Source organism: Aspergillus heteromorphus, assembly GCF_003184545.1.
Source record: "Aspergillus heteromorphus CBS 117.55 chromosome Unknown BO70scaffold_3, whole genome shotgun sequence".
In the NCBI taxonomy this organism is placed as follows: domain Eukaryota; kingdom Fungi; phylum Ascomycota; class Eurotiomycetes; order Eurotiales; family Aspergillaceae; genus Aspergillus; species Aspergillus heteromorphus.
This window is the reverse complement of record NW_020290408.1, coordinates 1377384-1398996: the sequence shown is the minus strand read 5'-3', so window position 1 is coordinate 1398996 and position 21613 is coordinate 1377384. Positions and strand designations below refer to the sequence as shown.

Genomic DNA, 21613 nt, shown 5'->3' with positions numbered 1-21613 from the left:
CAGTAAACTCTATGTCCGAATCATAGATGCGCTCAGACTTGCGTAGGCAACCACACACAAGGCTCGCCTCAAGACATCAGACGCCGACCAAAGTCCGAGGCCCAACCTTGGCAAATGAAGACTGGGGAGAACGCAAAGGCGAAGCCTACCTAGAACAGTGAACCCCAAAGATGACTGAGAACTCAATCCCGACTATAGCCGCATCGCGCAAGTTAGGACATGCCACCAAATGTCTCCAGCGGGAGATTCATTTGTATATTGTACGTACGTCGATACCTTCTCCTAAGGCTTAGTATCCTCTCGGCTCACCGGAGGTTGTAAAGTCGTTCCACAACTGTCGCAAATATCCCCCACGTATTTTCTAACGGTGCCTCGGATCTTCGACGAGTGGCGCACTCGGTATGGGGCGGTGCAGCTCGATAGCTGTCGAGTCGAGGAAGGGTATGCGACGGAGTTTCCAATCAGCAAGCCGGGCTAGATAGCTCAGCTATTCCGCAAGCCAGGCTGTGTCGTTCACCGAGGCGGGATCGTTGAGACTGAGGAGGTCCGCAGGACGTCTCGATCGAGGCTCTGATAAGGAATGCAGGCTGTCGGGGGAGGGGGTTGAATGAACCGAAGATCCCGGAGCGCGGCAGATATACGAAGGTGGTGTGGTGACTGTCTCGAAGCGCCCCTTTTGTAGCGGTGGACGACGATGCTGACCGCAGAGGCTCAGGTGAGGGGAAGGATGGGGAGGGATTCAGTGGGATGCAGACGGGTGCATGCCTGCCATATCAAGCCGGGGAGGGAGTGAAAGAGCGAAGCGAGCAGGAGAGCGAGAGGGGAGGGAGGGGGGAGGGATGCGGGAGAGATCGCAGGGCTATAGAGTAGGAGTGAATGGTGGGAATGTTGGCCGCGGAGGGAGTCGCGCAATTCGTTCGATATTCAATCAAGCCCGATCGGGGTGGGCCACGGTGCCAGCAGAAGTGGGTGAGGTGCTGAGGTCGCTGGTGCTAGTCGGCTTAGTTCCTCGTCCGGCGTAGTCATCCTGCTGGGGGACTTTAGCAGTCCTGACACCGGGACCCGTAATACGCCGGGGGTATCTATGGTACGGCGAAAGATTTCCGGGCGGCAGCAGCGACGACCGGGGCTAACCGCGACCGGCATTAGCGTCTGGTACTAGTGCCCTGTTAGTCGCTGATAGCATCACGGGAAGGAGCTTCCTCCAAGGCTCCAGACTGCTGCCAGACGGCCAGACGGCCAGACTGGCAGGCTGGCAGGCTGGCCTCTCCCCATTCCGGGCAACCTCACAGTCACGGCGCCCTGGGAGCGGATGTGACTGGCGTGCGAACGCGACGCGGATCCACCTCGGAAATCCATTCGTGATTCTTCGTCCGCTCTTAGCCTGCTTCGAGCCGATTGGAATTGATGGAGAATAAGGTCGGGCTAGTCAGAAACCCCCCCGTGTACAGCGCCCGTATGGGCGTATGGATGGCGTCCTGTCCTGACCTGACCGTACACCTACACGCGCAGACACCCGTACTTTCATGCCTGGCCTTCCCTACCTTGGGTTACTTGACCTGACTCAAGCTCCGGCCTCCCCGTTGAGTTTGACCTCCCCGGGCCCCGTTTTTACCATTTTGACCATTTTGACAATCAATAATCATGGAGATTGGCCCTCAATCCTTCCTCTTTGGGCCCACCCCCCTCCGGTGAAATTAATCAATGGTCGAGAAATATTAATGATGGGTTCCCTGGACGCATCCCCCATGCACCCGCTTACTAGGTTCAGAGTCCTCCGTATTGACGACAATTTGGACAACCCCCTCCCACGTGCCGTGTTTTCTACTAATGCTATACTTATGCCGTCGACTGTGGACGGGCTAATCTGCATTAATATAGACAGGATGAGCAGGATCGCAATCCTCTCACGGTCCCGCATTATCTCTTTGTTTGGCCCCAGGTTGTTCCTGATCTTTAATATAAGTTACAGTTATTACTTGGGGCCGTAGTCGTCGATTACTTATGATGATGCCCTCGTCCTCGGGCGAATGGCCGTCTTGGGTTCAGTTCCCACCGACCCTTTCTGCGCCTGCCAAGCCATCCATGGATGCAAGCGAACGACGCCACGAGGCACGAATCCGACGCATCGGCATGCACCGATCGACGAATGTTTGCTTCGAGAGAAGGGGTCGACCTTTTGGCCCCGCCGTACAAAGTACGAGGCCCGGATGGGATTTTGGGGGTCTGCAACCGGCTGGAATCTATCTCTATTCTCTGTTTGTTAGACTTACAGAGTACCACGGTACTTCCGTACAAAAGTACCGACAGCTCACTTTGTGACCTTCTAGGTGCATAGGTATGTACTATTGATGTTGAAGTGCGCTTGACAGTCCACAGTCTTGGCCTTCGATCGTTGGATCTATTAAGGATATAGTCTTGCTCACGCGCCAGGTACTAGATAGACAGGTAGCTGGTTCCGCGAACCAGGAGAATCCGGGAAATTGAGTTAAGCTAGTGCCTGAGGTCCTGAGAGATCATCATGATTATTTACAGTTCATCACGGGCCTGAATTGGCAGAGGGTGGTAAGTGGGTATCATGACCTCCTTCACAGGGAGGCCACTCGAGCCAACAGGACGTGAGGTACCTGTCAATGGAAGAGGCTTCTAGATGCCTGCAAGATCGGGAGACTTTCCTCCATAACCATCGCCACCATTCAAATCCCGCTGGTAAACGGGATCATTAAGCGCTGAGCGATAATGGCATTGTAGGAATATCTGGTGGCCTAATTATTGGACGATGGTGGCATGGTTGCTTTTTTTTTTCCGGTAATCTTGCGATGCATCCATCACCATATGGGAACCAAGATCTAGCTAGCATGATATATCCATCGCCCTCCCGTCGGGAAAATGCGCGCCTGGGTCAAGGCCATGCGTCGCGAAACTCTATTAAGCGATAGGTACCATGATCTGTCATGGTGTCACGATCCGTGCTCGAAGTCTATCTATCTGGATAGAGACTAGACAGACAGACACAGACGGCGGCGCCAGGTGGGAACGCTGGCAAGACTGGCTTGGCTGGCTTTCTAGGAACGCGCCGGGTGGGCCTCTTGCCTTTCCGGGTTTCCGGTTTCATCTGCCCGCCGAACAATAATACGCCGACTGAGGCGCTAAGGCAGGGGTAGGTTCAAGAGTCAAAAGTCAAGACACTAAGTATCTAGACAGTCGTGCCCCTCAGCTGCCAGCACGTCAATCAATAAAATCAGTGGATGTGGATGACTGGATGTCGGCTGTCCGCTGCGGTAGGCGGTTATTTGGGTTCGCTCACACGGGTAACAGGCCCCGGCGTCCCGCGAAGCCGAACAGGTGAAGAGTAGACACATCCCACGGGCTGACCTTGGTTGCGAGCCTGCGAGACGTGTCATATGCATGGTCGGGTCGCTGACGCTATCCAGGATCCCAGATTATCGTACGCCGTAGTTCCTGCAGGTCATAGATGCCGCTACACACACAGGCGATGGTCCCGAAGGTGTTATCTAGCAAGTGTCCGTGAACCGCATTCGTTGCCTTGTTCGAGACGCGCGACTGCGTCCGGGTGGGAACTCGAAAATCTTTCTGCATTGGGCCAAGACGAAACAATAGCCGTCCTCCAGCAGTTGCACATCAACAGCGCGGATAGGGGCCGTGGCCGGATAGGTACATTTTCCTGCGCTGGGGTTGAGGTGCCTTGTTACTCCCTAGGACCAGGATAATCTCTGAGTTGTCTGAAGAAAGAGGCATGGTCAAACCCATCGTCGTTAGAGATTACCTTGTATGGACGGGGTAGACACTTCCTTGGGCCGGTTCGCGGGACACGTACCATGGATCGGACAATAAGTAGCCTCGTCCCTCAATGGGGCTGAAAGCATTCAGCGATGATAGACAATAGTAAGCTCCCTTAGCTCGCATAGCTATCCATAATTCCCCGAATCTACACTGATTCTAGCCTCTGGCGGGCTCGTAAACAGGATGAGTCTCTTCGCAGTACTCCGTAGTACTAATGGATAGATACCTACTCTGTTGGTGCGCGAGAGATCTGCGACATGGATACTACGGAGCAGCCAGTAAGGCAAACAAGCCATCCCTCTAGGTATCTACCTATTATTATTATTATTTATTCCCTTTGAGACTATCGCAATGAGAATATCTATTTTCGCCCTGATTGTTCAGGGAATCAGGGATACTCCACGACTGATAAGCACATCTACAGGTACTTACATACTAGTTAGTACATTCTAGTACTTATTCAGGCAGGGACAAACATACGACCCGAACGCCTCATACGGAGGCCCGTACGGCAGACAGTATCAAGGCTGTTTTTTCCGGTCCGGTACGCTGTACAGTACCGGGCACTGGCTGCGCGCCCCAGCCACGTGCTTGTCCCCCTCCCTTCCCTTTCTGCGCGGTGGGAGGATTCTTAGTCTGTTTCACCAGTTTCGAGTTTCCCATCCACGACCCCACACACCCAGAGCGGAGTCTTGACAGGACGCATTGAACTCCTCCGATGGCAGTGGCACTGGTACTCCGTCTCCGTACGGAGTATCTATCTAGGTAGTGTACGGAGTACACCATAGACCAGAGCGGACTATTGACAGCTGTCGTTGCCTGAATACCAAGGAGGACACGTTCGCCAACCGATCACCAACTACTTGATGGTCTGCCATGTCTGGTCTATATATATCGTTTGTTCCTAAGACGGAGTATCAGCTACGGGGAATCAAGTCTTTGCTGACAATCTTGCTCACTTTGCAGCGTGAACCCCTTTTCCATCCTACCCCCCCCCTTCTGGCTACCAAGTCATCATTCACCAGTCACCAGTTACACCAACGTTCCGAGGACTCCACAGTCCACTGCAGGCTCAGTGGTTCAAGGTTGGTTGAGGGTCTTCGACCGATTCCGTCGTAATAACGGCAACAACGCATATCCCCCCCGGTCTCCGAATGGCTACTATGCATGGCACCCGGCCTGTCATTGGTCGGATGTGCGACGGCCGGTCGGCGACTGGCCGGATATCGCGTGGTTTCTATTCCGGGGAGGGGGTTGAGACCAAGACCGGGGTTTGCCTTCTCCTCTTTCAAGGTCCAAGTTCCAAGTTCTAACGGCCAGCCTGGATCTAAATTCCAGTACCAACTGGGAGTTATAATCACAATCTCGGAGGGGGTCCTTCCCAAAACAAACAGGCCAAGGCTGATGATCCAGCCACTACTCCAGTCCCTGCTGCACTCCCGAGACCTCACCCTGCGATGCGACCCTTGGCCGGGCGATCTTCATTCATCGATGATGGAGAACCCCCATAAGCACCCAATGAATGGCGATTGTCGCCGCCAATCCGAATATATTGCGACCACATTGCTCCCGTATAGGTCGGTTGTACCTTCGAAGCGAACTGGATCCTGGGCAAATCACATGCATGCAAGCAGAGTGATACGAGGTGACAGCAGCGTGGCATGGCACCCTTTTATACAGCGCATTTACCTAAGCCGATCGACCAAAGGTGGACGCAAAACATGCAATTTGACTTTTACATCTCGGATGGACACCGCTGCTTGATGGTCCAATCATTAGGAAAGCTTGAGACTGGACCTGTACCCGGAGTATGAAGCCCCGTACTCCATATGGGAGCTGTAAGAAATGCCGAAGCTTGTGCGAGAATTTGCCGCCTCCCAGTGTAAGTAGAATGTGGATAGCATTAGTCTTGACATGGCATCTGGCAGCATTCCGTGCTTGGCCAGTGGCCATGGCTGCCTGTCAGGCTTTCATTCGGGCTGTCAATCGGCTTCCCGAAAAGTCAGTGAAGCTGCCATGTTGAACCTGAAAGTGGAAGGTCTCCATCAGACTATCAGTACCTTATCCAGGCACGGTAACGAGCGGTGGATCTCGATGTTAGGTACCGTTAGGCGTTGAAATACCGAACGTCTGTTGCGGACCCGGTCAGGGTTTGATTACGAATCATTATTGTGAATCCAAAAAAGCCATGGAAGTCGGTAAATACTACCTATCTAGGACCCGTCTCCTGCCTTGGGTTTCGGTCTTTCGATTATGGGGATTCTTTCACGCTGTAACCTTAAATGGATGGTTTTCCGTGATACGAGATCATATGGTTTGGCTTTCTGTGGGGCATCCATCTCGTCTCGAGTCGAATACGTGCCGAGCAGCAGAATCCACGGCCTTGCTAGGAGGCTGCATTCCACGGCATCGCCATTTTCATATGGTCGTCAGATAATCCCGTGACTATTCACATTTCGCCCGAGACGAAGATGTTCCATGTTGCTGAACCATGGTTGGACGCGAGCCAAATTAACATAAGGTTACAACCGAGCTACGGTCGGTAATATGCGGCCGTCGTCCAGATCCTCGGAGAATAAGGTGCCGGTCAACGACCATGAGGATGATTGAACAATCAAGAAGCTCGCTTAGTGACTGGAAGCTCATCATCACATAAGGTTGGACAGGCTTTGAGCTTCTGACCATGTGCATTCCATCCGCCCATCGTCCGCTGGCTAGAATTCCCTGCGAAGGAAGCCGGCCACGGGGCATCTTGGCAAACATCATCCAGGATCATACACGGAGCAACAGCACTAATAGTCTAACAACATCTCGGAGGAGTCTTGCCCCCTTCCTTCCCGTCTCCAAGTATAAACCCCCGTGTATTCTACCTCTGGCTCACCTTGGTACTCTGTTCTGGTCCCCTGAATGACGACCAAATTGCCTGATCATCCCCCTAAAAACAGGCACATTTTATGCTAAGCAGCTAAATGACCAAACTAGTTCAGGTTCCATCCGCACAAGCACCCGCTGACTCAGCCCTATCCCCATCCCCTTCCCAACATCCCTAAAGTTAGACTGAAACGCGGCATCGCCTCGGAAGTGCCGGTGTGAAGGGGGAACAACATTATTCACAGTCATTCGAACCCCAATGCTACTTGCTATCTACCACCTCTACTAAATCATGCCCCCCGGTCACCCAAGGATCCTACGCACTAAACTCTATCCCGAGCTGACTGCGTCTTCCCTGTACATGTGGTTGGTGAGATGAGTGGCATGCAGAGCGGCATATCCCCGTCCCCCCTGAGAACGAAGAGGTCAGTTCAGCCCCTCCCGCCCGTCCGCCGGTCAGACTACCCTGTCTATCTACCTATCTACCTATCTACCTATCTACCTACATATGTACATTCTCCCGAAGTACCTCAGCCACTACGGATAGATAGATAGGTAGATAGGTATTTAGCCACATCCAAGCAAGACGCAACCATCCATCCACCTTTGATAGTTAGTACTGACTGACCGTCTTCCCCACAGTGACCCGGACTTGGAGGACAGAACCACCATCACCCCCAGCAGCAGCAGCAGGAGTAGTCGCAATGATTGGTCCTCCGATATCGAGAAATACCAGCCCTACATCGGACTGCTGACCGACGAGCATACCACCAATCACGATCCCGATGACTACTGTACCACCTTCCACATCGACGACAGGGAGTCTCCAGCACCACACCCTTGCCGTTGCCAGAATGCTAAACGCGCATTCATCTACATGGCCAGCTATGTTGCGTTTGCGACCCTGTCGTTCCTCTCCGCCGCTTACTATTTTTGGTGTTTGATGCCTTGTACGTCATATTATTATTTGGGTTTGGCCCCCACGGTTTGTTTACTTTATGGTTTTTTTTTTGTTTCACTTCTTTGTTTGTTTGTTTGTTTGCTTCTTTTTATTTAAAAAAATCTTACTAATCTAATCTTGGTGTTTGCAGATGAACCATCCGAAAATAATCCCTTTCCGATTCGGAGTCGATAACTTGTCCGATTGAAGATACATTTTCAGCGGGTGATTCAAAGCATATCGACCACCTATCTTCGCTACTACCTACCTAGGTACAACATACCATGATGGGGCGATGTGCGACTGCCCTGGATGGATATATATAGTTTCTTTGTGGGCATTGTTTGTTCATTTGCTATGGCTACAAAATCTCCAGGCGAATCTTCGCTAAAACGGATAGAAAACCGAGATCGGATGAGATGAGATGAGATACCCAGGAATGCTGTGACATATTCAACCCTTCTGGGAAGGCAACGTGACACTGCCACGCATTCTGGGTACAGTGCTTGGAGTATAGAGAGCTAGATGCGCGGTACTCTAAGTACGGTATCCACGAAGCGCAGAACTAACTAAGGTAGCGTCATCGAATTACTGCCGGCGAATTTGGGGATGGGAATAATTACAACCCTGGTTCCGGGTGGAGTAGATAGGGGAGAAGGCTCATTTCATTTCATTTGTGAGATATTCTAACTAGAAAAGAGATATAGAGATTATAATAATGCTAATGATGAATAGTAATGTGTGGTGGACTACATAGGTCCTGGTTCTGATGTATTCAGTCATAGGGGGTATTTTGACATCAAATCCGGGAAATGCTGGCTTCCTACGGGATCCATACGGTGGTTAAAGTGCCTGCAATTTTCTCTTGTAGATTGTGGAAATAGTTTATGAAACCTGCGCAGTGGCCTCGGTTGTTAGTTATTCGATGCGACTGTGACACGGCACAGTGAAAACTCTGTTCTTAATGAAATGATTTATGTTCGAGATAGGGTAGATGTCTCTTTCTGATATATACTAGATACAGGAATATAACTTATATACTCAGTATGGTGTAAACAGCACTGTTTCTAATACTTTAACAAATATAAAAAAATCCCCGAAAGTACTATATAATATTGACAGAATAATGAGACTTTAAACGAAAACAATACCAATTCGAACTATATAAGAAAAGGATAATCTTACAATCCCAAACACCTATACTCCCAGACCTACCAAGATACGCCAACAACCCCCCAAAAAGGCATCACCATCCACCCTACCTAGCGAACACGTTCCGGGAACAAATGCGCATGATCCCACCTCGCCGGCAACCCATGAAAAGAAACGCGCACATTCTTCCTCCCACACTTCTCCACAAACGCCGTGAATCTTTTCTCGGGGTCGAACAAGTCCTTGATTTTGCACGGACTCAGCTCGAACCCGATCTTCTCCAGCTGCGGGACGTAGGTATCTCGCTCATCCACCAGGCGGCCCAGATTCGAGAGAAGAGGGAAGAATTGGCGGTTCACGATCTCGTGGATACAGAGGTGCTTGAGCGAACTGGGTAGGATCTCACCCAGGAATTCATCGGCTGTCCAATGGTCGTCATCGTCCTCGGCACACATCTCCTGGGTTTCGATCTGGTCCTTTTCTACATCGGGGTCCACGTAAACACCCTGTTCCTCAATCGAGCACGAGGCCAAGGCTCTGTCAACGTCGAAGTCCGATGATGGGTCCAAGTCCAAGTCTGAGTCCGAGTTGAAGTCACTGGGCGCCGGCGGGTTCTCCAAGCCATCTTCGACCAAGAAAGGTATGGGATAGTCGTCTAGGTTCACCGGGGGGTGAACCTGCGAGATGATGTTCCAATGGCGTATATGAAGCTCTTCGAGCACCTCAAACTCCTTGAAGGACCCAAAGGGTTCCTCGGTCTGATAGTCTTCCAGGCGTCGCCGTGTAAGGGCGAAATCCCGGGAAATCTGCCACGTGGATTCATAAGTCAACGAGAGGGTTTTCAGCGTATGCCTGCATGGTAAGAGATATCCACGGAGCTGCTTAATATCGCACTGCCTTGGAGATATTAGGGAATGAGTATATGTCTGATACGCTAGCGATGAAAGATTCTTAATGTTGTAAGGGGTATACAACCCGTAGGACAGCTTGAAGATCTCGAGATTGTCGCATGCCGCAATCCAGGCGGGAACTCCACGGATGTTCTGGGCTCCCCGGATGTCAATTGCAGTGACAGGACGTGTGGCATGGGGGACAGAGGGTGTCTCAAATGCGATAGGATCCGGGTGCATGCTTTGGTGAACATTGTACGCGGTCACCTTCTTAACGGCGGGAAGGTAGAACAGAGGCAATGCGTTCCTCATGTCCATCCAGTTATCGTCTATCTCGAAAATGCTAGGGTCCAAAGGATGATGATACCACACCTCTCGCAAGAAGGGAAACGGCGGAGACACGTGAAATGGGTCCTGCCGACTTGCTGCTTTCTTGAAAAGATCTTGAAGAACGTACATCGATCCGTTGTCAATGGCGAGAACCTCCAGGCGATTCAGATATTTGAGCAAAACGGACACAAATGTATCTGGCTTCAAACCTTTTAGGGATTCCAAACTCTGGGAACTCTCGCTTTGGCTGCCATATCCGTCCACAACGGCGCCAATGATGGACATATGCATTTTGGTCTTCATGAGCACCAGGTTTTGATATGCACCGAAACGCTCCTCGAAATCGACCGCGAGATCTAAGCGGCGAGCCAGGTCTGCTAGAGCTGGGTTCTGACGGATGGATAAAATCAGCCGAATTAAACGTTCCCAACATTCCTCAGGGTCACGACTCAAGTCTGTCAGGTCAATATGAGCGTAAATCAGCCCCGTGAATATTTTATGGAATTGCTTGGAGCATCGAGTTAGAGTACATATCGTTCCAACGTCATTGATTTCCTTCCCAATCATCAGCAGCAATTCAGGAGGAAGAACACATGTGCTGGGCACCACATCTTGAGTTGCGTCGGTACTCTGCATGTTTGGTTGGTTCTTATCCAGCAGCTTCTCCCTAGAGAAGCTGTGAAGGCTGTCGGAGGGGAAAACAGTAGAACGCAGTTCGAACTGGTTGTAAGCGTGAAAGGTGTTGTAGACCGGCTGGCCCATATGTGTAGTACAGTCTGAGGACGTTCCTGAGTCCCATCTTTATATCCATTCTGTAAAATGAGACATGCCTTCTGTTTCGAGTGTATCGGGCGGCTCCTTTTTTTTTTTTTTTTTTTTTTTTTTTCCCAGCATGGAGATAATCAGTGATGCAGAGCAACTCAGGTCAAGTCCTGTAGAGATAAAATCGTTAGCTCATTCACAGGCAGGTTCGAGTTGAGAAGTCCCGAGTCATGACCCAGAAAGTGCCGGGTCCTCGGATGACTCCATATCTTGTTCAACGCTTCCGATCATGGAAGTAATCAATGCTGCAGAGCAACTCAGGGCAATTGCCGAGAAGAGAGACCTGTCATTGATTCACTGGCAGGTAGATTTGAGTCGAGAAGTCTCGACGCGTCACTCAGGAAGCGCTGGGCTATCGGCTGTTTGCGACCTCGGGACCTTTGTATAAGGTCCAGGCTGGCTGTAAGAGCCACCATGAAGCACATCGGAGAATCCCATTGTCCTTGGAAGGAAAAGGGCCAAGAAAGAGGTTGACTCGGAGTCCCTTTGTTCCCACTGACCGGGCTCAGCCTGGAAAGACTGTTCACAGTATCTGCCGGGGATGGAGCGACCTCGAAGGCAGCTCGCCCTCGAGAACATTGTGTCAGGCCTTCCGAGGAAGCCCTGAGCCGGGGGTTCTCCTTTCGCCTCGGTGGTCTTCCTGACATTCACTGCCCATATTTAGAGCGTGAAGAGGAATAATCCCCGCCATATTACCGTCAGGACCATATGGTCTCTCTCCTGGAGAGACACCAACGGGAAATTCCCATTTTTCCGCAGCGGTCTGTCATCGATTACTCATGGATCGGACATCTCCGACCTGGATATGTTCGCCCCAGATGCTACAGGGATAGCCTGTCCTCTGTCTTAGTGGATCTGGGGCATGGAAAAGTGGAGAAAACGTCCGTCAGTTCGCAGGGACCATTTCAGTTTCGACCTGCTATAGCTTGGATCAAGAGTTCAAGGCTGATAAAGGGGATCGGATGTTTCCTTCCAGACAAAGAGAGCTTTACTCCTTGCCAGAGAGACCTGGATTAATGATAGGGGGGACCCCTCCGTGACCCGTTCTGCAACAAAGGAAGCCTGAGGGGCCATCTGTAAGCAAACCACCGAACTGAACCAGAATATACCACCTGAGGGTTAGTCATGGCTTATGGATGAAGTCTTCCAGCTGACCCACTAGATATTGAGCAGGTAAAGACACTCTTGCACAACAGCCTACAATTGTTGGTAAACCCCTGTCACCTCTATTACGAATGATAGCTCCCCGATAGCGACGTGTACACCGTACTAAGATATGTACGCTCATGCAACAAGGCGCTGTTGAGCACTCCGTAAGTGCGGGAGGTTGTATCCGTGGGTGTGGTCGGGGCGAGGGATAAGCGGAATGATACGGAGTACTACATCCAGATGCATCATCCTGATGACTGAGGTGCTCGAGTCGGTGTGGGTTCAGGGCTGAAATGGACTTCCGGGATGATACTCACCGCACAGGTGTCAGCGACCATGTTAGTCTTCTGTCAAGGTGGGTAGATAGGCATCAAGCTTTGATGTATCGTCTTATACAGGGCAAGCATCCCCGACCCTGAAGGCCAAGTAGCTGCGTCATGTAGGTAAGTAGTTGCCTGGTCAATCAGCCTTGTCGATACTTGACACTTGACATTTGGAGGACGATGACAGGACTTGACCATCAACCTCCAGAGACTGATGGGATAGGGTATGCACTGTGTACCAGGACAGGACAGACACCTTGTGACTGATCACCTGTTGCCCTCCCCCCCCCGGGGTGCTACCTGGACCGTGCGATTCTTTTGACTGGGTCTCACAGCGTCCATACCCATGAGTCATGGGCCAGGATGTTTGCGTATTGCGACCTATCCAGATTCCAGGCAGGCAGTCGGAACGGAGCCCATTGTGCCCACTGCCGTCAAGGTTGGTTGGTAAGTACCTTTTACAGAAGGCCGCAGGAGTGGAGGCGCCTGCAGGAGCAAATGAACGGCAGGTCTGGCCGGGCCAAGATAAACTTCTGGACAAGGTGAGGGGCTCCCAGGAGATGATTGACATTCGGCCGTGTTACCAAGAATCCGGATAGTACTAGATAGTAGATATGTAATGTACATAGATCCCGATCAGCCTTGAATTAGGCAGGCCGTGATCTGACCGCAACTGGATCTGGATAGAGCGATCCATCCTGGTTGAGGGTTACTGCACTTAGTTTGTCCTCTAGACCGGGTTGTGGGCTGGTGCTATGATGTGTGCGTGGTGTGTGATGGATGCATCAAATTGCCCGATTCCCACGGGCAGTGATGGATAGATAGAGGTGGAAATTGCAGCGCCCGGGGAGACTTTCCACTCAGCGGCAAGGCAAGGAGAAGTAATCCGTGCGGACTCTGATTTGCTTTTCCCCCACACAGAGCCAATTCTGCAGTGATGTCCTGTTGCCTCATCCGCCCGTCTGTCTGTCTTTGGGTTCACTGTACCCCGTACCTACCTACCTTGAAAGATGTCCTTGGACTGTACCTTCCTTACTTGGCCCCCCTCCCCGGTTCACTGAAAGAAGTTGTAGTGTTCACTTGCTTGCCTGGCCATTGCTACACACCCTTGCATTTCAGGTGCACCTCCTACTCGTCCCGACCGAGGCCTTGGACCGGGGGACAGAATTTTTCCCGTTCAGCTGGACTCAGCCGCGGAGCCCATCCCGGGGGCTACAGCAGCGACCAGCCCGGCGATCGGCCGGGGATCCGCCGCAACGGTCAGCCACTGGGCAACGCCAACAGTGCCCGGAAGGGGAAGAGACCGCCTGCTGTCAGGATTCAGACAGAACTCAGGACTTGTACCTTCGCTGTCTTACAGTTTACACTGTATAGACAGCCCAGTCCCCACTGGGCGTTCCTCCTCGAGGCGGTCATTGGCACTTAACGGCTCCCGAATGGCCCGGCCAACGTACGCCTGCATGCATGTCCGATCCAATCGTGATCCCTGGTTGCCCTGCCCCCCCTTTTCCCTTTTCCCCCCCCCCTGCCCACCAAGCCTTTGTTTCTTTCAGGGCAAAAGGGCCCTTCCCATTCGACCATCCCCATTTTTAAGAACGCAAGATGGACCAGATGGATCATGGACCAGATGATGGAAGCAGATGGTACCTCATTTCATCTCCTCCTCGCTCCACTTTTTCCCCTGCCCTTTTGCTCCCTTTCATACTAGACCCCCTCGTGCCTTGCCCCCTTTTATGTAACTGCCAACCCCGGGTACCTGGCAACCGTGAACTGGTGCCTATCTAGGTAATGCCTAGATTAGTATTCCGTACTCACCTACGTAACGCCCAAGCCGAGCTCTGCCGTCGGAAAAAAAAAACAAAAAAAAAAAAAAAAGGATAGCTAGGGAGTAAGTAGATAGGGAGGTGAGAGAAAGGGTATGTAGGCAAGTCAGTGGGTAAGTAAAAATAGCTCGAGAGGTGTATGCCAGCAACGACGACGAGTCAAGAAGCCCGTCGCAAGTACAGTAGTTAAGCTCGGCGGGAGCTCGGAAGAAGTAAAAAGCCACGACCCGATTCTTCCGTCTGTGTGTGTGTGTGTAGGAAAGCGCAGAAGTACTGTGTATCGTTGCCTCGAGCTGGAGATTCTGACCGATCGACGGTCTCGTATCGACCTGGAAGTGCATGCACGGCTGCCGATCCGTGTCATTTGACCAGGAGAATACGTATCTCGTTGACGTTGTTGAACCTGGTGGAGGTCAAGATATCTATCTATCTATCTATCTATCTATTCCGTGATCGTTACCTCATCCCTCGGCCCTCCTCCGATCTTGTTAGGGCAAGGGCGGAGGGTTCGTATGGGGTAGTAGAGCACCGAGCTACCACGGCTATATCTGATAAACCTATAACCGTACGATGGGGATGGGTACATCGATCGATGAGGGATATTCCTCCTACTTACGAGTCCATAATATATCTTCATCTTAGTCCGTCCCATTGAGCCCACCCGGACCGTCGAGCATCGGGATCGCATGACCTCAAGGTCCAGCCCTGAGATTTTCCCGATGACTTGAGATCTTCCAAGTTCCAAGTGCCTAGTACAGCGCATTCGTCGACCTATCCCCATAGTCCATAGATATTCCCTAGATACCCCCTAGTAGTGGTAGTACCTACTTAGTACGGAGTACGTAGGAGTAGTCACTACTCCGTACTATGTAGATAGATGATAGCCCCTAGACTAAGTACTACAGCGTCGTACTCCGCCGTACCACAGCCAGGAGGGCTAATTTAGCTTGGTGGATGTTACCGTCTCACGATCTGATGGTCGATCGACTATCAGCTGACCGACATTTGATGCCTGCGAAAAATTTGGTTGATTGAAACCGATGGCAGTCCGGACTCCTTTGTTGGGGGGTGCAGAAAAGGAGAAGAGGAGGAGGAGGAGGAGGAGGGGGGAAGGGGAAAGGGAAAGGATGAACCTGAATCCTCCTGGATCTGCCTACGGAGCCGAGTAGTCGATCCTGGGCGGGAGGACGAGGACGGACTAAGTACTTGTATCGTATCTACTGCCCAGTTCTGCCAGTTCTGCAATGATGCTATGGCCGGGTAGGATCCATGGTTCACGAGTATTATTATTATTATTATTATGATTACTCCTTCTGACCCCTTCCCCTCATCCTTCTTACACAGTACAGTCAGTCAGTCAGTAAGTACGGAGTACTTACTCTCCTGTCTTCCATTCCAGCAGCTTGCAGCTGCAGCTGAGGTTCCGCACTGCTGGAACCCGACCGGGACTAAGGCAAGTGACGGACTGCTAGCCTCAGACGGTCCCAGCCTGTTCCTAACTTCCCTGGCCCGACTAGGCCGGATTCTGCGCGCGTCTCACTCTCGCCCTCTCCACCGCGCCTCCACCTCCAACTCTTTTGCGCTTCTTTAATCTTTTATTTACCCTGGCTCATGACCTATTATTATCCATCATCATCATCATCATCATCACCATCATCATCATCATCACCACCAACATCAACAACCATCAACCTCATTAACACATCCCATCACTCCTCCTCTACCCTTGGACCAGTACCCTCTTCGCCTTCTTTCCTGGTTCGCTTCCTTTGACCTGCCTCCGTTCTATTCTTATCCTCCCGAACCTCCTGTTCCCTGCCCCGAGCGTCCTGCCTGAACATCCCTCCCCCCTCCACTACCGAACCGGTTCGATCGACATTTCTCTCGTGCTCCTGCTATCAATTCTTCCAAATGCCTGTCTGACGTGGATCGTCGTCACGCTCAGCAAAGAACTACCGGTTTGTACAGGCCCTGGTCATGTCGTGTCGCAAACACATATTGCGATCCCAGCGTGGGCTGTCCCTGTCTCGTCTTGCCTTCTAGCTCGCCGAAACCGGTGAATGCGAAGGCTTCCTGCCGGTCTGTGGGTGGAAAGGGTATTTTCGGAACCTCCCGGTGCCCAGAAGAAAAAGAAAAAGAACACGCGCTGGTTGAACAAGGCGTAGCAGCCGCATCTCTCCACAGATGCTCGCCATGGAGTCGGGCTCAACATCCTGGGACACCTTCCCTAATGAGCCTAGTCAATTGCCGATGGGCATCTCAACATGGATCGAGTCCGGCAACAAGGTCAACGCCCCAGAGAATGCAGATACCCAGCATGCGACAACCGATCTACGACGCGCCCACACGGTTGCACACGGCAGAAACACCAAGGAATCCCCCATCATTGGCTCGAGAACAGCCCGGGAGCGGATGGCGGCCTCACTACTGCGGGTCAAGGACAGCCACGAGTTACTGCGAAAGGGTTCCTTCAAGCGACCCGACATCTCTCAGGCGCCGCGCGATGCGTCCGTAGGAGCTCGGGAACCGAACCACTTCACCGTGGGAAATGTCGGCCAGAATGGGAAGATCTTCCTCAGGTACGGAGTAGATAGAATGACCTCGCCCCCCAAGATGTTACTCGTCATGGGCAGATTGCTAACCCCTTGTCTCGATCCCCCAGGCCGATTCGCAACCCATCGATGAAAGAACCCTTCCTAGCGCCTTCTGTCCCTTTGCCGAACCAGGCCAGACAAGAAAAGTTTTCGCATGGACGCACGGGTCCCGAGGGCGATGAACCTTCGAGATGGTCGAACTCGCAGTTCTCCGAGCTGGGCCCAGACCTCATCCCGGAAGAAAGCTGTGAAGATGGCGACTCGGTCAATACCGAGTCGGCGCGTTCGCAATACCACCGCCTGTCTCATCGGCCCCGTAAAGCGCACTCGTTCTCTACCATCTCAGAACAACGGTCGGAGTCGCGTGCAGGTCACGCGGGGGAGTTCCGTATCTTTATCGATCGACCGGATGACCGACCGAAGACTGCCCATGAGCCATCGAATCGGATTGTGGAAGCTGCAATACCTCCCTACCCCTTGGACCTGCCTCGATTTGTTTTCGATGATGATACTGCTCTGCATACGTCTGTCTATTCCAGGACTTCAACGTCGGACAACTTACGCACCTCCCAGTTCCCGAGAGGGCATTGGATCGGGACCCTGGCATCCGATGCTTATTTCGGGAACCCGGACCGACCTTCATTTGTTGGCTCTGTCTTTTCTGGGGCGGGTGCCATTGAATTACCGTCGGGTTCCGCTATCAGCGAGAGCCCGGTTTTCTATGAGCCAAAAGAGCCCATTGAGCCGGCCATCTTCGAGGCTCTGGTGTCGGAAATGGACAACGAGTCGGTAGTTCGCTATGCTCCAGGCACCAAGGACATCAGTGCTGCCACTCCGGCTCGGATTGTCGCACAGATATCCTCCGCCTCCTTCATGGACTATGAGCTCGTATCGGATTTCTTTCTCACGTTTCGCTCCTATCTCTCCGCTGGTACTCTCCTGGCACTTCTTCTCGCTCGGCTACGCTGGGCAATCAATCGCCTCCAGGACGATGGAAGGATTATCCGTATTCGCACTTTCGCAGCGCTCCGACATTGGATTCTGAATTATTTTGTGGATGACTTTGTTCCAGATTACGAACTGCGCGCTCATTTCTGTGATACCATCAACAGTATGTACGATGCTGTGAAGTCCCGACACAACGGCGGAATGAGTGATCTGAAAATCTTGATTGATCTCAAGCGATGCTGGTATGGAAAGTGTTCATTGTATTGGAACTTGACGGATCGCCAGGATGCCTTCCAAAGCCCAGATCTTGCTATTTTCCCTGGTGGCCATGAGGCTGAGAGCCTACTGGAGACAGTGAGTGGGGATGGCCTACCGATCCTTTTGCGTACCAGAAGCGCCGTCGAAGCTGCCCCTACGGGCACGCAGTCTCGTCCAATCTTTCAGCACAACCGAAACAATTCCTCAAATACAACGAAGAGTGTACCGCTTTCAGCAGAGAGTGACCGGAGCCTCCAGGCGGCCTCTTGCTCCTTGCCCCCAAAGTCTCCGAAGCGTCTTTCATTGTCTGTTGTCCATACCAAGGCGCCCCATCCAGTGCCTGTGTTGTCCCTGAAGCAAACTTCTTCTCCGCGAGACCCGTATCCTCCTCCGCCCCTTGCTTCACGCCGCTATCCATATCACGGGCATACACACAAACGCAGTGGTAGTTTCTCCGATTCTGTTCGCGACGGCAGAGCGCCCCTCTCTTTACTCAAACCCGAGCAACAGGTCCCAATCTCCCAGGAGGCATTCAATCTCGGTAGCCTGATACGTGGGCAACTTTACCCCCCGGCTGAGTCCTATACCATTATGATGGCACCCCCGTCACCTCCTCTGCCGTCATCTGCCAAGGACGTAGCCCCGGAGCGTCGAAGCACCTTGTATGGAATCAATAAACCCGGCTCCTCCCCCTCTGGCATGAAGACAATCATCGGCTCAATCCGCCGAGCGCTGAATAGTCGTCATGGTGGAAATGGTAGCCTATCGCGCGCCATGAACGGGAATACAACATCATTGATGCCCGGGAGAACTTCGGCTCTCCCAAACAACGTCGCATTCGGCTCTGATTTCTACAAGGGGAAAAAGACTGCCGCCGCGGTGAAAAAGCCTTTGAGAATTGACATGCTGTGCGACGAGGCTTTGCGGCAATACCGCACTGCCGTGGCTGAGCAAGCCGATGCACAGGCAGATTCCCTGTCCACTGAATCACAACCAGGCTCCGGTGTGGATGGTGGGAACCTCAATTCACATGCCTCTATAATGGGTCATGGGAGAGCGCAAAGTCAGGCTACCACGGGTAGTGAATCCATTGTCATCGTAGACGGCACTGGGCTGGGCGTGCCTGTTATGTCGGGAGCCATCCCTGGGTCACATGGAGGGCTCGAGCAGCCTCCCGGGTTCCTGGAAGGCGAACCGTCCCCTGTGACGATGAGAGCCCCTTCATCGCAGGTGCCATTCCCAAGGTCAACTCTGATGAGCGACGAGTACTCATTACCAATCTATTTCGACGACTCTGAGTCAGGCCCGGCCAGCCGGGCCTCGTATTCGCAGCGTCCTTCTGGATACTCCGCGTCGCGCAGGTCGTATTCTGTGGAGCGCATGTCGAATTCCTGGAAGAGAACGTCTCCTGCGTTACGTCTGCGCAAATATGCTTCCTTCCAGAGCGGAATATCAAAACATCGCCTCACCATGGGCAGTGAGGTTGGTCCTCCTCTCCCCCAGCAGAGCTTGCAGCAGCATGTGGACAGACCCGCGGGGCCAACGCTGCGCAGGCGACCGGGCGGCGACTTGCGTCAAATGCGAGACGGGGGTAGCCTTCCATCCAGGCCTGGCTCGGGCTCCTTTGTCTCCGATATCACTTACCGCAGTTCTGGCGCCGAGACAGCTGTCACGCGAGTTGAAAATCCTGGCTCGCGGCCCCAAACGTCCCTTGTCCCCCCAAATCCCCGCCTCTCCTTGATGACGACTCATTCATCCCAGAACATGCGGCGTTCTTTCGAGGCCGCCATTGCGCAATTCGCGCAGATTCCAGACGACGACGATGGGGGCGTTGAGTCGACCTTGTTGAAGCTTGAAGGGAAATGGCAAGGCGCCACCGCCATGGATAGCGAAGATTCTGCTGCTGGACCAGTAGAGCCGCACCAGAGCCAGGTCCTCAATAGGGTCCGCGAGGAGGAAGTGTTTTTTCAGGGCTATGCGCATACCGGGCAGGGCAACCGCACCGGCCTGGATGCTGCCGCTGGGAGACGTCAAACCTTCATCGGCAACAGTCTAACTTACTCACAAGTCCAGGGGCGGGTTGTTCCTCATAGACCATACTCGGATTCAATTGCAGAATCAGAAGACTCGTACAGCTCGATACCACTTCTGGAGCGAGGACTGAGCGATGAGTCGATGAAGAAACCCGTGACGAGCCGTCCGTCATCTCACATAGCTGGACCGTCTCGCTTTCACCCCAGCAGTTTCTCGAGCCGAGATATGTCTGACATGGAATCTTCGCACCCATCTATTGACATCGTGAAAGAGACGGAGAGTATGAGGCGCATCCCACGGGGCTCAACATTGCCTGTAATCCCCTCGGGATCTAGGAAGAATACGGGTCGTCTTTCAGGCTTATCATCCGAGCTTTCGGTTGACCTGATTGATTCGCGTGAAGCTGCCGAGCAACGCCTTTCGATTGATACCCACCGAATGAGCGGGTCATCGCTCGGCATTCCACCTCATCCCCTCGCCCACCACCCGCCTTCCCCCCCAATGACTATTCAGAACACCCGTTCTATAGCCTCGTGGACTACCCCCTTGAATCCGGTGCTCTTCCAGGCCCAACCTTTAACGCCAGACCCTTCTCCGAGGAACAAAATGGCAGAACAAAACAATGACCGATCTATCAACATGCAGCAAGTCTCCGGCGATGTTCTCTCCCAGTCCGAGAAATGCCGCAAGCTGCCAGAACGACTCCAGGTCCCCGGACCCGAGCACGTGCCTTTCGTTCTCTCCTGCGAGTCGCACGTCCTTGCTCAGCAACTGACCCTGGTGGAAATGGCTGCTCTAAGCGAGGTGGATTGGAGGGATCTGGTTGATATGCGTTGGAGTAGCGGCTCGCCCTCGACGCTGAACTGGGCGCAGTTCCTTACGGAGGAAGAGCACCGAGGAATCGATCTCGTTGTGGGACGCTTCAACCTGATGGTCAGATGGGTGCTTTCGGAAATTGTTCTCACCGAAGACATTCACGAACGAGCACGCACAATCGCCAAGTTCATCCACACGGCCGCCCACGCCCGAAGGATGTGCAACTACGCCACGATGCTACAGATCGCCATTGCCCTGTCCTCGTCGGATTGCTCTCGCCTCCAGGGCACCTGGGCATTGGTATCACAGGCTGACCAGCGCCTACTTAAGGACATGGAGTCGTTGATCCAGCCGATCCGCAATTTCCATGACCTCCGCCTCGAGATGGAAACGGCGAATGCGCAAGAGGGCTGCATCCCGTTTGTCGGTAAGTTTCCAATGGAGGTCCCTTTGCAGATGTTGGGGCAATCCCCTGCTAAACATCCACCGCAGGCCTCTATGTCCATGACCTCACATACAATGCCCAAAAGCCCGCGCGGGTGACGACGCAGGACGGGGAGTCCCTGATAAACTTCGAGCGCTACCGCACCACGGCCAAGATTGTCAAGAGCCTGCTACGGCTGATCGATGCGAGCACCAGGTACCGATTTGAGCCCATGCAGGGCGTCATCGAACGCTGCCTTTGGATTGCATCGCTCTCGGAAGAGGAGGTCCAGAGTCGCAGCAAACAATTGGACTAGAAACGAAGAAAAGGAATGGAGAGGGAGGGCGGAGAAAGGGAAGAAAAAAAAAAAAAGAGGGGAAGGAAGCATGATCAGTTTTGCATAAGAGGAGTTTCCGTTTTGTTTGCAAGTATACT

General features: G+C 52.7%; 3 protein-coding genes across 3 annotated transcripts; 2 read left to right on the top strand and 1 right to left on the bottom strand.

Moving 5' to 3' along the window:
- Positions 1–6834: 6834 nt before the first annotated feature.
- BO70DRAFT_426556 (uncharacterized protein) lies at positions 6835–8462 on the top strand (the record flags this gene model as incomplete). The annotated part of the gene is made up of 3 exons (XM_025547800.1): positions 6835–7100; positions 7318–7625; positions 8401–8462. Exons 1-3 carry the CDS (start codon positions 7051–7053, stop codon positions 8460–8462), a joined length of 420 nt encoding a protein of 139 aa, XP_025403010.1. The 5' UTR covers positions 6835–7050.
- Positions 8463–8813: 351 nt separating this feature from the next.
- On the bottom strand, positions 8814–10225 carry BO70DRAFT_359173 (uncharacterized protein). Its single transcript, XM_025542478.1, has one exon. The coding sequence runs from the start codon at positions 9973–9975 to the stop codon at positions 8878–8880; it is 1098 nt and encodes a 365-aa protein (XP_025403009.1). The 5' UTR covers positions 9976–10225; the 3' UTR covers positions 8814–8877.
- Positions 10226–16297: 6072 nt separating this feature from the next.
- BO70DRAFT_385073 (mitotic regulator LTE1) lies at positions 16298–21563 on the top strand (the record flags this gene model as incomplete). Its single annotated transcript, XM_025545706.1, has 4 exons — positions 16298–16390; positions 16421–16683; positions 16767–21181; positions 21247–21563. The coding sequence occupies 4 exons, from the start codon at positions 16298–16300 to the stop codon at positions 21492–21494; spliced, it is 5019 nt and encodes a 1672-aa protein (XP_025403008.1). The 3' UTR covers positions 21495–21563.
- Between the last annotated feature and the right edge of the window lie 50 nt (positions 21564–21613).

Bases quoted from the DNA above. Each gene is read 5' to 3' on its own strand.
- BO70DRAFT_359173 (XM_025542478.1), bottom strand. From the start codon at position 9,975: ATGGACATGAGGAACGCATTGCCTCTGTTCTACCTTCCCGCCGTTAAG.